This window comes from Sorex fumeus, unplaced genomic scaffold (assembly GCF_029834395.1).
Source record: "Sorex fumeus unplaced genomic scaffold, SorFum_2.1 ptg000072l, whole genome shotgun sequence".
Classification (NCBI taxonomy): Eukaryota; Metazoa; Chordata; class Mammalia; order Eulipotyphla; family Soricidae; genus Sorex; species Sorex fumeus.
The window spans coordinates 26615351-26634298 of record NW_026606129.1 but is presented as its reverse complement, the minus strand read 5'-3'; the positions used below and the strand labels follow the sequence as shown (position 1 = coordinate 26634298).

General features: G+C 39.9%; 1 protein-coding gene across 7 annotated transcripts in view; it reads left to right on the top strand.

The window, feature by feature from the left end:
- THRB (thyroid hormone receptor beta) overlaps positions 1-18948 on the top strand; it is a 441166-nt gene that overhangs the window by 380411 nt on the left and 41807 nt on the right. For all 7 annotated transcript variants that reach the window (XM_056129151.1, XM_056129152.1, XM_056129154.1 and 4 more), the window contains one exon: positions 13848-13948. In XM_056129151.1, coding sequence (XP_055985126.1) covers positions 13848-13948 — 101 coding nt within the window. The remainder of the gene's footprint in view (positions 1-13847; positions 13949-18948) is intronic.

Genomic DNA, 18948 nt, shown 5'->3' with positions numbered 1-18948 from the left:
CTTTCTGAGCTGCTTTCGTAAGCCTCTCTGTCTCAGGGAAACTAAATCTTGTTTCATCACATAGTTCTATAGACCTCATGTGATTAATTGTGCAGATTATTAGAAATGAAAATTAAATGGTCAGGTGGGAGATATTTGAAGTGACCCAGATCAAAAGGATGGGATTAAGAAAAATAATTAAGCCCCAAAGAAACACAACCTCTAATTATAATTTCCTTGACCTGTTTTAAAGTTAAGAGTGGATTAGAATGTAGTGAAATTTAGGTTGGGGAAGTTCCAAAGATTTCCCAGGAAAAAAGGTACCTGACAAGCAATTTCCCTTAGGCCCTAGAATAATATTTAATCTAGTGAGTGGCAGGCAAGAAAGGAAACCCACCACTACTGCCACCAAAAAGGTGGTAAGATTTAGAGTGTCACTGCATAAACACTACCAACCATAAACTTGAATATGAGAAAATCACATAGTAGGTAGTTTCCTGTTCTCTGCTTTTCCTCCTTCTCTTTCCCCTCCCCTTTTATTTCTGCTCTTTATTTTCCTTTTCCTACCTTTCTCCCAGAGTCTTTCTATTTCTCCCTCCTCCCATCCCCATTCTTCTCTAAATTTAATCTGTTTAAACTCTTATCTAATCACTCTACCCAATGAACCAAGTGTTGCAGACATCATGTCTTTAAAAGGTTACATTTATGTGGTTAATGCAATTGCATATTTTCTTCAATGCTTACATAATTGCAATATTAGGATTTCAATTTAGGTACTTCCACCCATGTACTACTGAGAGACAAGATGCTTTAAAACCCATTTTTTTTAAAAAATACAGACTATGTTTGCTAGTCAGAAGGTTAAATGAATAGCACTCAAAACTGAGTGCAAAGTGAGAAAAAGTAGAATTACAAACCTAGTCCCTGGCAGGAGGGAAAAAATAAAAGCATGAGCTGACTCTTTCCTTTTTTTCATGAAAAATCATCTTGTCAAGGACATGTTCCTTAAAGATACCATTTGCTGCCCTGAGCTCATCCCCAAACATTCGCTGCCATCCTCAGGATGAAAATGAGTGAAGGCAACTAGAGCATGATGTGTAACTGAAGTCACACACCTGGCATACTTGGGAGAAAATATGGGTTCTACTTGTTCAGGTACAGGGGATTTCCACCACCTCACACACATTCCTTTCCATGACTGCTTTCCCAAATCAGAGTCTTTTTCTTGCCTCCAAGCACTAGGTGCATTCAACTGACATTCCCTTGCTTCACACCCAACCATCACTCTGGTTCAGCTTCCATGATCCCATCTTTTTGTGTTCTCAGCTTTGCCACTTGTTATCTGGAGTTCATGCGCTGTCCTTGGTACTACCTTCATTTTGGCTTCCTCTAACTTAACTGCAGTAAGAGAATTCCTCAGTTCTCCTGAAGATACTTAGTGAATGCTTTGTAGTGGTAGCCACTTCCTTATCTGCTGACAGCCTCATCAAATGGTCCTGTCTTCTTCTCTCCTAGCTCAGCATTCCCTTCCCTCAAAGTCTTCTTCTTTTCAGCAATCCTTCCCTGCTTTTTCACTCATCACACAGCTGCTCCTTATCCTTTCCGATATTTTTGCACGATCTTTGAAATCAAGTTCTAATTCCATCAACTCTTTAATGCCCTACAGAGTTCTTCTTCCTGGGCTGGAAATATCCCAAAGGACTGGAGCACATACTTTGCAACTGTTAGGCCCAAATTCTATCCCCAGCACCTCATGATTGCCTGAAATGACTCTGAGCACACAGCTAGGTGTAGCTCTGGAGTTCCTCCAGATGTGGTTTTAAAAAATAAAAAATTTTAAAAAGAGTTCTGATTTGGTTCTGGCTTTCTGATTATGCCAATTCCTTCTGTTCCGTCCATCTTGGCCAGTTTCTCCATCTGTCCCACTCTCCCACACACTCTTCCCCTGAACCTATGATGCTTTTTTTCCAGCTACCACCCTCTGTACACCCCAGCATGTACCTGCCATTTTCAGCCTGCATTTCTTCCAATAAAAATTTTTGGCTCATAAGTGCATTCAGAGTCCACCAGCCCCTTCTGTTTAACCTACCACATTCTCTGCTTCACCCTCCTCTCAACTGGCCCTATCTTCCAAGGCAGGCATTGCTTGTTTCATATAATAACACAGATGATTATCTTCAAAAAAAGGAGTCAATCTTTTAATTTTTATTTTTAGAGATAAATAGTGGCGGGATAACACAGCAGGTAGGGCGTTTGCCTTGCACACGGCCAACCTGTGATTCCTCCACCCTTCTTGGAGAGCCCGGAAGCTACGGAGAATATCCCGCCCATGAAGCAGAGCCTGGCAAGCTCCCCGTGACGAATTTGATATGCCAAAAACAGTAACAACAAGTCTCACAATGGAGACGTTACTGGTGCCCACTCGAGTAAACTGATGAACGTGGGAAGACAGTGCTACAGAGATAAATACTATTTTTTAAAGCACTGTGATTTTCAAAGTTATTCATAGTTGAGTTTTAGATGTACTATACTGTAGTGCCAATCTACCACCAGTGTCAACTTCCTTCCACCACTGTCCCCACATTTCCTCCTATATCCGACCACTTTTCAGCCTGCCATTTTGACAGGCACATTTCTAAGTTCAGTTGTTAAAGTTTGGTTTTCTTGATTGCAGTTTTGTTGACTCTGGTTTGGATAGTTGGTTATATCATTCCTTAACACCACCTTTGTACCTTAATCCTCTGACCTGGACCTTGTTGCTTCTCACCTGTCTTTTCCCCACTTCCTCTCCTCTTTCTTTACTTCTACTTCCTATACTCTGGGGCGAAAGCTAATCTGGGTATCCCCCCTTTAAAACATTGCAATCCCTCATCCAGTTTTTCTAAATACCACATATTAGCAATATCATCCAAAGTTTATCTTCTTCTTCTGGGTTATTTCATTTAACTTGATATCTTCCAGTTTCATCCATGTTGCAGCACATTTTATAAGAAAATCAATCTTTTTAAAAAATAATAAATTTATATATACAACATCCTGGTTTCTTGACAGGCACCACTGATGCTTGTGGGCAGATAATTCTGGGGGTTCATCCATGCCTTTGTGGAATGTCCATCAGAATTTCTGGCTTCTCTCTACTACATGGCAGTAGTGCACATCTCTTCCTCTGACAAAATTATCTTCGTATATTTCCAAATGGTACCCAGCTGGCAGTGGGAGCCAAAATCACTCTCTGTTCATAACTAATGTGTTTTTGTAAAGCTTAATATTTAGAGACATTTGAAGTACTTTGAATTCTCTAAACACTTGAAGCACTTTTCCTTAAAGATCATTTTTAATAGTAGCCAAGAGGGGCGGAGGAATCGAACTCTGGCCCAGTCTACCAGAGTTCAATTCCTGCACCACTCTCAGAAAGCCTGCCAAGCTACCAAGAGTATCTCGCCTGCATGGGAAAGCCTGGCAAGCTCTCAATGACGTATTCGATATGCCAAACACAGTAACAACAAGTCTCACAATGGAGATGTTACTGGGCCCGCTCAAACAAATCGATGAACAGCGGGAGGACAGTGCAGTGCTACAGTGCAGCCACACCCATTGGTGCTTGGAGGAGGGCCATGTGGGTGAAGGGAATGGAACTCATGGCCTTATACATGCTAGGACGTGATCTATCCCTTGAGCTATCTCCCAACCTATGTAAAGGATATGTTTTGTAATGTAAAAATTTTCCCCCATTTTTAGATAGGAAGGCTTATATTCTTATGTTGAATTACTGAAAAATAGGAAACACTTGAACATACAATTGCACACATACATCCAACATGATACATGTATTTCTCATAGATACTTCTGCAATGTAAACTGGAGTGCTTTCCATCAGAAATTCTTGCTCATATCAACTCTATCCAGATCACAAACCCATGAAAACAATAACATCATTTCACACTTTGTGAAGTGCTCACCTACAGCAACTGTCGGGAGGGCCTGTGAGGAGACAGAGAGTCGTCTGCTATAAAGGGTATTATTCTGGTGACAAAAACCAGATCTCCTTCACCTTCATAGAGCACCAGGCTGAAAAGCTGATAACCCACATATTTAGAGCTATAACCTTGAATCTCATTCACAGTGGATTTTTAAACAAAGAGAAGGCATCTGTTTTCTCAAATGTAGCACTGTAGCACTGTAACTGTCCTCCCATTGTTCATCAATTCGCTCATGTGGGCCCTGTAACGTCTGCATTGTGAGACTTGTTGTTACTGTTTGGCATATCGAATACATCACAGGTAGCTTGCCAGGTTTTGCCATGAGGGTGAGATACTCTCGGTAGCTTGCCAGGCTCTCCGAGAGTGGCGGAGGAATAGAACCCGGGTCGGTCGAGTCAGCCTCATGCAAGGCAAAAGCCCTACCCGCTATGCTATCGCTCTAGCCCCATTTGATTGTTTCAAATCAAGCCCCAATATTTCATTGTTTTCTCAAATGTAGCATAAAAAAATACCTGGGTGCTTCTACGTAATCACAAAGCCATCAATTTATCTCATAGCAGAAGTGAGTCAGCCAGCTTGTACCCCTTTCTGAGGGTCGCCCATTCCAATCTTCCCCTTCCTCACTCTCCTAATATGCTTTATCTTCATGTTTTCTAGTTCATTCTCTCATTTAAAACAGGAAATTTTCTCATTAGTACCAGGCTTCTTAAACTCCAGTGTCTACAATTATCAAAGAGCTGATAATGAGAGACAGACATGGTTGTTTCACAATGTTCAGTAATCATTGCTTCATTCAGATTCATCAACCAATACTCACGTTGTTTATATGTTACCTGATGAGAATATTTTCCCTTCCATAAAGAAATGTATTCTCTTCTGTTTTTCTTGAATTACTTTTGCCTTTTCACAAAGATAATTCCCAAGAAAATACATGTTGCAAGAACTAAGATAAACGACAACCAGCATTTAGCTTCAAAGTTGGAATGACATAGATTGACACAGACCAGACCCTGGGGAACCAGAAGCTTTTTCCTCTTTCTTAAGAAACAGCCCTTCTTCAATATGCTAGCATGCAAACACAACTTCAGTACCTTCTGTCCCCTGGCAGCCAGCCAGAGAGCAAAGTGAAAAGCAGAGATGCAGAAAAGGGAACATTTAAGCAGCACTGCTGAAATTTGAAGCAGACAATGAAAGAATATCTTGGGGCTGAAGATACAGAGATAGTACAGTGGTTAAGGAAGTTGCTTTGCACTCATCTGACCTGGGTTGAATTCCCGGTATACCATATGGTCCCCTGAGCACCACCAGAGATAACTCCAGGATCACCCCCTGAGCATTGATGGGTATGAACCAAAAACAAACAAATGAAAAAATATCTTTAACATCTTTAATGTCTTTGGGCTGGAGCGATAGCACAGCGGTAGGGCGTTTGCCTTGCATGCAGCCAACATGGCTGACCCGAGTTCGATTCCTCCGCCCCTCTCAGAGAGCCGGGCAAGCTACCGAGAGTATCTCGCCAACACAGCAGAGCCTGGCAAGCCACCCGTGATGTGTTCGATATGCCATACACAGTAACAACAAAATCTCCAATGAAGACGTTACTGGGCCCGCTCGAGCAAATCGATGAACAACAGGAGGGCCTTTAATATCTTTAAACTGTTTCAGGTTGGTATTCAGAGTCAGAAAGGAGATGAGCAGTGGAATGAATTAAGATTCCCTATAAGAGATTTATATTGCAAATAGCTCATTTTCTTAAGAGGTTTAAAATACAGTTTCATTTGATGCACAGGCCCGCACCACTCAAGGATTTTAACTGTCTCTAATTGGTAGCAATATTGAATGTCTTGCGTTTCTGAACTGCCCTTAGCATTTCCTCCACCAGAGATAACCACTGCTCCTCCAAAAGTTGGATCTAGCACAGAACCTTCTGGTCACACACAGAAAGAGAGATCTGTGTGGACAAGATCTCTGACTTCACTTCCTCTCCCCTTTTATTCCATCTACCATTCTCAGTAGACCCAGATTATCTCTCAAGATTAATATGCATATGCTGTATTTCCTGGGACTTGTGAGTCTACCATGTGGTATCAGTGTTTCTCCCCCCTAAACTTTAAAATGACCTTAAATTCACTGCAAATATTTAAATTCGTCAAACTTCTTATCTTATCCATACATACAATGGAAAGTTTTGAATCTAATGTAAACCAAGAAGCTAAGCTTGCTGCCTATTACATGCTTTCTTCCAACGCATAAATTTTCCCCCTTACACAGGCAGAATCCCTCTAACAATTAAAAAATATTAATCAGATACTATAACACTTTAATTTTATAAAACCTAATAAAATAAAGAAGTTAGTTTCTACAATATGGCAAAATTGGTTGCCATAGTGTTTTCAATCAAGTAAACCTGATGCACTTTTTATCTGTATAAATAATTTTGAGCATTCTATTTCTTGTTTCTGTTTTCTTTAATAAATCAAGTAAACACTTGACTTTCCTTTTGTATTTAAAAAAATATTAATTAGAAATAACAGGGATAATCCTTTAATATACTGTCCTAAGTCATAGAAACTACCCATATAACTCCATTTATATGAAATGTCCAAAATAGAAAAAGCTTTAGAAAAAATGTATTTTAATGGTTACCCAAGGAAGAGGAGATAAAGGGGATGAGAGCGAAAGGGTTCTGGCTTTTAAAAGGACAGGATTTATTTGGGGATAAATAAATGTTCTTTTAAATTATAATTTAGGTTGTAAGTTTACAAGGGCTGGAGCGATAGCACAGAGGGTAGGGCGTTCGCCTTACAAGCGGCCAACATGGCCGACCCGAGTTCGATTCCTCCGCCCCTCTCGGAGAGCCCGGCAAGCTACCGAGAGTATTAGATATGCCAGACACAGTAACAACAAAGTCTCCAATGGAGACGTGACTGGGCCCGCTCGAGCAAATCGACGATCAACGGGAGGGCCTTTACCTTTAAGTTTACAAAAGTTGAAGTTTCAAAGTGGTGTACAAAGTTACTGCACACCCTACCATCAAAGTCTCATGACCCTCTTCCCATCTCTAAATCACCTTCAGTCCAATATTTCTACTACCAACTATGCTCATTATTTATTCATTATAAGTTTTTATTTTAGTGAAATGTTCTAAAATTAATTTTGGTGATGATTTTACAATTCAAGGAATGTATTAGAAATCATTTAATTCTATGTGATGTGAGTAAAATCTTAATAAAGTTGTTAATCTATAAAACTTTTTTAAATTTTAGTAACATTTTACCATATTCACTTATTTTATATATAGTGTAAGATTAAACAATCAGATATCAAATATCAAGTGAAAAAAACTCTGAAGTCCTTTGTTGAACAAGCAGATGTGTCTGCTTTCATGGAAATAGACTTCATCAAGTGGTAGCAGAGTCTATTTTTCTAAAAAAAAATGCATTAAGAAATAATCTAGAAAAAATCTATCATCCCTGAACTACCAAATATAATCATGAATCTTGTTTTCCTGGGACATTATTGACCATTACTCTTATAAACAATCACATAGGACAACTTTCAACTCTCAGATGAGCAATGGAGATTTTAGGATTGGGTCTCTCGTGATTGAATGTTCAATCCAATATCAATCCATTTAGTGTCCACTCCTGGCAACAGGACTAATGTTATATGTACATTTTCCTTAACCAGTCATACTGGTCGGCTTATGATTTATTTGATAAACTTTGAAAGGGGGAAATAGAGATACTGTTATAATAAAGCAAGAAATTTTTAGGTTCTCTAGTAGAATTGATGAGTGTTTTGATTGATTGATATTATTAAGTAATTGCAGTAAACAAAGAGAATCTCTACCTACCTCTTCACCACATATGCCATGTTATTTCCTGATGGACATTATTTAATGATGAATAATGGAGTTAGGCATAATGACTGATGTCTCTTTGCCATGATGACTTAATAAGTAAGACAGTTTTGAGTTAATATCTTAGAGGAAAGAAAGGGATTGGGGAGAAGTGTACTAGTCTGATCATATAGGCAACTGCCACCAGCATAGCTAGTGTTACTGTGAATGTTTTGATAGTTTATCTTAAGAAACTTAACCAACTATTTATCTAGATTAAGAAAACAATTTAGGAGTTAAAAAGGAAGTAAGATAAGCCATGCATCAAACTAGAAGTCAGAAAAGGGAACTTGTTCTATTATGTATTGAACTAGCACTGGATTCCAGAGTCTTAAAGATCAAATTTTTTTTGACCATCTATACTAAGTGCTGCACTACAGGAAATTAGACATCTTGAGAGTCTTGCTCCAAAACAAACAAAACTGCAAGGAGGTTGTGGTGAGAAATGGACAGGACCTGCTTGTTCCCAGATCTGGTTAATGCTCTCTGACCTTCTCAAGACTTATCCCATAAGTGATGATGTTCAACTGTATTGCAGCTGGTTCCCAAACCAGCTGATCCAGAAGAAATAACCTGTACCACTTCCCCTTACATATCTAAACCACCTGTACTTGATATGAAGAACTCAAAAGCCTTTCCTCTGTTTGATCAGTAGTACTAACACCTAAATATGAGAGGTCACATCAGAACTTTCCTGACAACATTGATGAGTATTATCAGTCTTTACTAGTGAGGCTCTTGCTTTAATAATTGTATTACTTAACAACTACTTCGTACTTTAAAATAAGGTTGGAGTGATAGAGTGGGTAGGGCACTTGCCTTGCATGCAGCAGACCCAGATTCAATTCCTGATATCCCGTATGAACCCCTGAGCCCTCCAAGAGTGATTCCTGAACAAATAATCGATTCTCACTTTCAGGTGTGACCCAAAAACAATTAAAAAGTTACTTTTGTATTGAAATCTGTGTTTCAGTGCACATGTGTTCATGTGCGCACATACACACACAGTCATAGTCATAAACACAAAATCATAGTCATAAACACAAAAATGTAGTTTATTAGGGATATTTATTAACATCCCTAATAACACAAAATGCCATGGTGGTTATTAGTATAATGCTAAAGAGGTAGGAGGTAATTTTCTTTCTATTTTTTTAAACTAATTTATAATCTTTTGATTTTTGTTCCAGTGGACTGCATTAATTCTGTAACTTTCTTTTTCACTTTTTGGGTCACACCTGATGATGCTCAGGGATTACTCGTAGCTCTGCAATCATGACTTACTCCTTACAGTGCTCTGAAGACCATATGGAATAGCTGATCAAAGTTAGGTCAGCCCTATACAAAGCAAATGCCCTAACCATTGTACTATCTGTCCTGCCCCTCTGTACCTTTTTTGACTAGTACTGGATGAGAGCCAAGGTTACATTTAGTAGTGTACAGGAGCTACTCCTTTTCTGTACTACTGTCTGTCTGAGCTACTCCTTGCTCAGGAGTCACTTCTGGTAGTTCTTGGGGATCTTATGAGGTTCCAAGAATAGAAAAGGATCATCTACATTCAAGACAAAATATTAATTCCAGCCCATATCATTTTTTATTTAAAATCAGGTTTGTGATGAAGTCATAAAATTTACATACAAGTGGTACTACATGGAAAGTATCATGCTAAGTGAAATGAGTCAGGAAGAGAGGGACAGACATAGAAAGATTGCATTCATCTGGGGAATATAAAGTAACGAAATAGGAGACTAACACCCAAGAATAGCCTAGATAAGTACCAGAAGGTTCACTCCATGTCTTGAAGGCTAGCCGCACATGCTAGGGGAAAAGGCAGCTCAGATAGAGAAGGGAGCACCAAGTAAAGGGTGTTGGGAGGATCCTCCCAGGATGGGAGATGCATGCTGAAAGTAAACTATAGACCGAACATGATTGCCACTCAATGCCTCTTTTGCAAACCACAGCACCCAAAAGGAGAGAGAGAACAAAAGGGAATGCCCTGCCACAAAGGCAGGGTGGGCTGGGGGGTGGGGGAGCAAGATACTGGGATCATTGGTGGTGGAGAATGGGCACTGGTGGAGGGATGGGTACTCGATCATTGTATAACTGAAACCCAAGCACAAAAATTTGTAAGTCTACAACTGTACCTCATGGTGTTTCAAAAGTAAAAATTAAGAAAAAAAATTAAGATTTTATATTAAAGCAAAGTCTCATTTCAATGCTTATATAGTATGAAATAAGTAAGAAAAGTAAATGAAACTCTTATTTGTTTGCATTATTATGTAACATTTTGTAGTAATAAAACTTTATTTCCAATTTTTATGCAAAAAATAAATGAAATAAAATCAGGACTTTGTAAGGAAATAGTTCAGACATTGTTTTTGATTCTTCAAGATTGATCACAGGAATCTGAGTAAGTGCTAATGAAGTCCAGAGCATCTCTGACTAGTTTCTCTCTAAATTTCTCCACAACTCTACACACTTTATAATTAGTTCTCTAGACACAGAACCCTGTTCAGATTTTTATTGGGTTTTTTTCCCTTACACGTGGGACTCTGAAAAACTGTGTTTGGGTGACTCAATGACTGATACACTTTCTTATTAATTTTAATAGTACTTCTTATTAAATTTGAGTCAGTGCTATCAGAAAGCAGTCTACAATCTTGAAATTTAGGGTCTGTGATCATGTAAATAAGACATCTAAACAGCAAGCTAAACTCTTCGGAGTATAAAGGGCAATGGATTTTAAAGCACAAGGTTAATGTTGAACATGTTATATAAAATGCACAAATTTAAGTCTCCATTCTTCATGGCATCTTAACTAGCCTGTTCTGGATATGGAAATTCTCCTTTCTCTATCGTAGGAGACAGCATTGCCCTAACTTTCCTTAGTTCTGTCTCCCTGTCATCAGAGTCCAGTCTTATCTATTTATGTTTCTATTAATTTGCCTAACCTTGATATAACATATTAATGGACTTATGCACTATATGACCTTTTCTGTCTGACTTCTTTAGTTTGGTATGATGTTTTTAAGATTCATTCATGGCATAGGCTTTAATAACACTTCATGCCTTTCTGTGGTCAAATATTACATTATATGGGTGTGCTATATTGTGCTTATCCATTCATTTGGTGGATATCGGGTTATTTACACCTATTTTTAATAATGCTGCTTTAAACACATGTGTGAAAGTTTTCACCAGTACAGATGTTTTCATCTCTCTTGGGTATATATCTAGGATTGGAGTTGTTGGATCCTATGTAACTTTGTGTTTAATCATTTAAGGAACTGTCAAATTATTTTTCCAAAACATTCTTTTGCATTCTTACCAACAATTTATAAGGTTTACCATTTTTCATATCCTTGCTAGCATTTGTTATTATCTGTAATTGTATATTTTTATAGTTTTTTCTCGGAGATTTAAATTTTATCTCATTGTGATTTGAGTTTGCATTTCCTTGCTGAAGTGTTGAGCATTTTTCCATGCTCTTTTTTTCATTTTCACATTATTTTCCTCTTATTGAAGAATGCTGAATATTGGAAATACAAAACTCAATTATTTACACATATTCCTCTCAAAGAAAGGAAGTATGTCTTTTTTGTACATTCTTAGTCTCAAGCACAGTACAAAACTCATAGTAGATCTAAATAAAATGCTTTCTAAAATTATAAATAGATAATTGTACACAAAATCATTCCATTTCCCCTTTTCTCTGCTGAGAACCCTCTCAGTATTCTCTTTTCTAAATGTCTATGAGAGTTTTGAAACCCTTGAAGTGAACTCAACAGATGAATCATGGTTTGCATGATGCAAAAGTAAACTAAGAAAAGATATGATATTTAAAAAGATAATACTTAACATTACCAAACCTCACATTAAAGTCAATTATCTACCTCTCAAGAAGGGAAATTTTTATAAAATAAAGTCTGAGCAAAGTAATTTCTAAGAAAAGGAATTTGTTTTCTTTATGGATTATTTTTTCTGAATAACAAGCCTTCAGTGACCTAGTTTAATAAAAAGATCAGTGAAATGTGGTAAAAACATACAGTAACTTATCTGTCATTTCAATCTGGCTAATCTTTATTGAAACTATTAAGTTTACTGAGTCAAAGAGCTTTATAATGGGTCATTTTCAGGAAAAAGAATGATTTTATTTTATCAGACTTTCTCTTCTCTACAGCCCCCAAATCCAGGCATTGTTAGGACTGTTTGGCTCTATCTAAAGCTTTGCGCTTCTTTGTAACTTTGAAATATACAAATTTACCCTTCAGAATCAGTTTCTTGGGAGGAAATTTTATACAAGTGAAAGGAAAAAGGCAGGTAAAGAAGACAGCTGAAGAAGTAGGCTGCCTTTTTGTTTTTAGAATTTAGCTTGTTGAGTCAAGGGACTTACGCTAATAAACTAAGTGTACAAAAATCATATTGGGTTATATGTATGAAACTATTACCCTAATATTGTGTATGTTTATATGTGTATTGCCGGGAATAGAACCCAGATCTCATACATGCAAGCCATGTGCTTTAACACTGAGCTATATCCCCAGCTCCTCTAATACCGCTTTTTTGAGATACCATTTATTTATTCTACTTCAACTATTTTTAGAAAAATGCCAGCATAAACTTATACTAAAGAATTTAAAATGTGGAGATGTGGATTTCCGTCTCTCCTGCTTTTTTCTTCTGTGTCCCTAAGGAGGGTCCATCTCTGATCATCCAGGACCTTCCCAGGAACATTCTGAGTTTGATTCCATAGTGAATCCAGTGATTCCATGTTGAATTAAGTCTCCTAAGAACAAGTTTGCAAACAAGCCTTGTCAATAGAATTTGTATTATTAGGAACCTGAGCATCCCAGCCTCCCTACAGAACTCCAACAACCATCACACTGTTCCAACCCAGAAAGCAAGAGTAGGCACTCATATTTCTGAGGTGTTCTAAAATCTGGCTCCACGTGTCAGATAACATGTAGAAAGGGGGCAGGAGAGAACCACAACTGCTCCCCAGCTCTGCTGGAAGTAACTCTGGTGGTCCCAAAACCACTGTTTGTGGTCCTACTGGTCCCCCACTGCAGGCCTCACCTTTCACTTATGCTATGGGTGGCCCTTGTACAGGAAAGTATGAGGTAAGTATAAGAGTATGAGGCAGAACAGTAAGTCCAAGGAAGACATTTCTTTTTTTCTTCTGAGATGTCTTACTTGCCTTTTATATTTAAAACTAAGTTGGGTCTGGAGTGATAGAACAGCGGGTAGGGCTTTTGCCTTGCATGTGGCTGACCCAGGTTCGATTCCCAGCATCCCATAGGGTCCCCCAAGCACCACCTGGAGTGATTCCTGAGTGTATGAGCCAGGAGTGACCCCTGTGCACGGGTCTGACCCAAAAAAAGCAAAACACACACACACACACACACACACACACACACACACACACACACACTAAGTTATTGGGCAAGGATGTGGTTCAAATGGTAGAGCAGGGCCCTGCCTTGCCTGTGGAAGGCCTGGGCTCCATCCTCCCAGGCCTACAGATGTTCTCTATCATCCACCATGTGCAGTGCCTGACACCAGGAAAAGTCTAAATTATTGCAAGATATAAACCCTAAGGCAAAAAAAGTACTCAAATTAATTTTAAAATCATATTTTAACCCATGAACAATGAAAAAAATGAAATAAAATATAAATTGCAAAGAGAAATGTATCAGGGCCAGAGAGATAGTACGAAGATTAAGGAACTGGTTCTTGCACATGATCATCGCCCTATCAATCTCCAGCACCGCCATGGGTGACCTCTGAGCAAGGAGTAAGCCCTAAGTACAGCCAGGTGTGGCCCAAACACCACCCTAAAAACAAACAGACAAACAAAAAATGTATTAGACCACTCAGTTTTCCCTCCCTCACCTACTTCCTCTCCTCACCTCCTTCTCCTAGCTGTGGTGTGTTTTTGGCTTTAATATGTTATTGTATTCTCACGGTCCTGTTTTCCTTCTTCACAGGGTACATCCCCAGTTACTTAGACAAGGACGAGCTATGTGTAGTGTGCGGTGACAAGGCCACTGGGTATCACTACCGCTGCATCACCTGTGAAGGCTGCAAGGTAACTGCCCCGAGGTCAAAAAGCTGGATGTACAGTCCCACCCGCACACCCAGAATTCCCCAGGACCATAGAGCTGGAGGCTCAGCCAGGAGTCCCCACACCCTCAGTTTATCTGTAGAGGACTCCCTGCTAAGTTGCAACATTAAGTTCCATTTAGAATCAAATTTCCACAACCTTGGCCTGTGATCGTCCATGTACCTGGATGCCCTCTCTATTTTCTATCACTTCAAGAACTCGGTTATTTTGTCATCAATTTTTTTTAAATGGGGGCAGGGATGGGGTAGTTGTAGGATGCACAAGGATGACCGGATTCTATCCCAGGCATCTCATACATTTCCCAGAGCCTGCCAGTAGTGATCCCTGAATGTAGAATCAGTCTAAGTTATTGCAATAACTTGAGCACAGCCAGTTGAGGCCAAAAACAAAACAAAGTAAAACAGAATAGTAATAGTAGTTTTTTGAAAGTGTGATATCTGGTTTTCAAGATAGGGAGACTATTAATAAACTAAAAAGAAATTGATGACATTCTAAGTTTTAAAGTGCATAGATATTTTCTGTGACTGTCCCTAGTAAGAACATTTCTCTACCTATTTTATCTCTGGTGTTGGGGAGGCAGAATTTGCTCTATCATAGTTGCTTGCTGCTGTTGATCTGAGTGGATATGTTCACTATTAAGGGATCCATTAGGGAATACCTTTGAGACTACTTAGATACAATTATGTTCTGAAAACATCTGAATTGACATTTTTGCACAGCCTGGAGTCAGTAAGTAAATTCTGACTATTCATCAACTAATATTAGGCCTTTCAGACCATTCTGCAGGAGATACTGGACAAAGTATACCAGAGGTCAATAGGGAACCTAAATTTGATTGTTTACAATATTACTAAATTATAATGATATTTCTGGCAAATATTTTTGGGGTCCAAAAGACTAACAGAAAATAAAGTGTATTATACTTGACCAAGTGCCATACTCAACGTTCAGTAAATGTGAAGTAGGACGTACTTCCTATTTCCTATGAAGTAGGAAGTACATTAGGGTAAGATCTTAGACATTTTTCGTGTTAAATGTTTTATCTTTATTATTAAAATGAAATTACAAGTTATAAACCCTTAAAGCAAAAATTAAATTACAATTCATGAAACAGTCTAGCCTTTCCTTCTTTTTTCACCCACCTCATCCCCTCTCCTCTCCTTTCCTTCTCTACCCATTTTCCTTTAACCTTTTACCCTAAGCCCCCCAAATTACTGTTAGCTCAGGTTTCAGACTGACCTGCTTTCAGACTAAAATGTTTCCCTAGTGGAATATTTGCCATCCAAATACTGTGGGTTTTTTTCTACTTGAGATGAAGAAACAGCAGAAGGCTGCTAAAAGTGTTGAGATGATACAGTTACTGAAAGAGGTCATTTCAAAGACCTTCCATCTGCAAGACTATTTTTTGGAATGTGATGTAATTGTTCTCATTCATCCAGACTTCTTTGATCTGGAATTTGTAACCTTTTAACAAAGATTGAGCTAAAAGTTGCCATTACATCTATGATGTAAACAATAGTTTACATCTAGAGAAGTTTAATGGAACTAATCACAAGTCCTAGCTGTTTATAATTGAAAGACTTGCAGACTGTCTCTTGAAAGCATAATTTTATTGGTTTGATTTGAAAGTAATGAAACTGCTTTACTTTGGTTCATTTTCTCATTCCAAAATCTCAATAATTCGTACTATATTTTTGCTAAATTAGCATCAATCCGTAAGGTTTTGCCTTCTTGATTATGTAATACTAAATTCATTCAAATCCATTTCTAATGGTAAATTCTGGATTCTAAAAGAAATCAGACTGAAAATTTTATTTAATACTCCTCTTGCTAAAGTGACTCTCAAGATTCAATGTGCCTTACAGAGGATTTAATGCTTATTAGCCATCCACTTAAACTAAAGGAGAAGCAAGCCTATTAACCCTGGTCCCTGCTTCATACAGGTCTTTGTGATAATCAAAATATCCATTAGCTTCATTTCCCAAGATCACAGGATATTTGGGGCTTGGTGCAACTAAATTTGCTTAAAAGAAGTCATATCATAAAAAGCAAGATTCTATAGCTTTATCTCAGATCTCTCTACTCTCGGTAGCTTGCCAGTCTTTCCGAGAGGGATAGAGGCTTTTGGGGTGACCTCTAATCACCCTAGACCAGTTGTAGTTACTGGTTTTGGCATATCGAATACACAGCGGATAGCTTGCCAGGCTCTTCCGTGCGGGCGGAATAGAGTATTCCGCCCGCACGGAAGAGCCTGGCAAGCTATCCGCTGTGTATTCGATATGCCAAAACCAGTAACTACAACTGGTCTCATTCACCTGACCCTGAAGGCTTCACCGACATGGCAGCACTGAGAAGGATGAGAAAGGAGAGGCCGACAAAATCTCAAGGCCGACCTAGGCTGCCACAACGAAGGAAGACAAAAATGATCGTCTGTACTTTCAATGCACGTACTCTAGCATCAGATGCATCCATCGAGGACCTGATGGTACAAGCGCGAATGATCAAGTACGACATCATTGGTCTGACCGAGACAAGAAGACACGAATCACACCATGCCGTTTTCGACACTGGAGAAGAATTGTTCCTCGGAACATGCGATAAAAGAGGTGTTGGAGGCGTCGGTGTCCTTGTCAACACAAACTTGGCCAAGAGCATTGATTCATTCGAATGCCTAACAACCCGAATCGGACGTTTACATTTGAATAGATGTGGCTCACTGCCTGCAGTTTCTATCTTCGTTGTCTACGCACCAACATCTCATTATGAGGAAAGAGAAATCGAGAAGTTCTACATGGAGCTAGAGAAGTTCTATAAAGAAGACCACACCTTCTACAAGATCATTGTGGGTGATTTTAATGCCAAGATAGGACCGAGAAGATCAGCTGAAGAACTTCACATCGGAACCCATGGCCTAGAATGGAACGAACAGGGTGAGAGACTGTCTGAGTTCATCATGTCGACCAAGACCATTCATGGTAACTCACAGTTCCAGAAGGCAGAATCTAAACGATGGACATGGGAGTCTCCCGGTGGACGATTCCACAACGAAATAGACCACATCATATTCAATCGACGGTTTTGCCTGACTGATGTCGCTGTTGTCCCAAAATTTCGAACGGGATCGGACCACCGTCTCCTTCGTGCAAAATTCTACTTCACAGAGCGGGGAGAAAGGGCTGCAAAGTTCAAAAAGAGAACTCCCAGAACGACCACCAACTGGGAACTCTTTGGTACTATTGCGGCAACATGGGAAGATGCCATTGTTGACAACATTGACGAGGAATACGATCGACTGGTTCAGCACCTCCATGAATGTGCGAGGAACGCCAAGAGAGAGATAGCCACAAAAAGTCGCCTATCTTCGAAAACTCTTGAGCTAATTCGCCAGCGTGGTTTGGCGCATGCCTCAGGCAACCGCAAGCTAACGTCCGAGCTTGCAAAGCAGTGCAGAGATGCGATCAAGGAAGACCTCAAAGAGAGAAGAGCAGAAGTACTGGTAGATGCGGCAGAAGCCGGGAAAAGTATTCGTAACGCCCGCCTGTCCTTCGCCAACTATAAGACCAAGATGACTGCCCTCCGACGTCCTGATGGATCCATCACATCCTCCAGAACGGCAATGGAGAAGATTATCCATGACTTCTACTCAAATCTCTTTGATAGCCATGTCCACTTGCCGACATACCAAATTCCACAGGATGGGTATGTCGTTCCCAACGTTCTCCCTTCCGAAATCCGACACGCCATTTCATCAGTAAAGAAACAAACAGCACCCGGCCCAGACAAGGTCAGACCTGAACACCTGAAGAACCTGCCGTCAGTACTCATCAATACACTGGCTCGGCTCTTCACTCGCTACCTGTCTGAATGCAAGGTTCCATCTCAATGGAAAACCAGCAGGACCGTACTACTGTTCAAGAAGGGAGACATCCATGACATTGGCAACTATCGCCCGATCTGCCTATTGTCTGTCATCTACAAGTTGTTCACTCGAGTCATCCTGAATAGGATTGGCAGAACACTAGATGAAGGACAACCATGCGAGCAAGCAGGGTTCCGCAAAGGATTCAGCACCATCGACCATATCCACACGATAACCAAACTCATTGAGGTTTCTCGGGAGTTCAAGATGCCGCTCTGCTTAACGTTCATTGATTTAAAGAAGGCCTTTGATTCTGTTGAGACGGAAGCGGTCATTGAAGCCCTAGTCAATCAGGGCATTCAAGCCCAATACATCAGGATCCTCCGTGAGCTGTATTGCGGATTCACTACCAGGATCTCACCATTCTACAAAGAAGTGATCGTTGATGTCAAGAGAGGGGTGCGGCAGGGTGATACCATTTCACCAAAACTCTTCAGTGCCACCCTCGAGAACATCATGCAACGACTGGAATGGGAAGGAATGGGAGTGAAGATAGATGGTCGGCAACTACACCACCTCCGCTTTGCTGATGACATTGTTTTAATAACACCAAACATCAGCCAAGCGGCACAAATGCTGGCCGACTTTGACCGTGAGTGTGGAAAGGTAGGACTACAGCTGAATCTTACGAAGACAATGTTTATGAGAAACAGCCTTGTTCCTGACGCCCCATTCGCTCTCAATGGAACGACCATCTCCGAATGCAACAGCTATGTGTACCTAGGTCGAGAGGTCAACATGACAAATGACCTGGCACCCGAACTGCACAGGAGGAAGAGAGCGGCTTGGAACGCCTTCAAGAACGTCGAAGAAATAGCTAAGAGGACGAAGAACCTCCGGCTCCGGGCACATCTCTTTGATTCCACTGTTCTTCCTGCATTAACATATGCCTCAGAGACCTGGGCCCTACGCAAACAAGATGAGAACGCCATTCAGGTCTCCCAAAGAAGAATAGAAAGAGCTATGCTTGGAATATCACGTTTCACTCAAATGAGAGAAGGAATCCGGAGTTCTGACATCCGTCGACGATCAAGGATCAGGGACG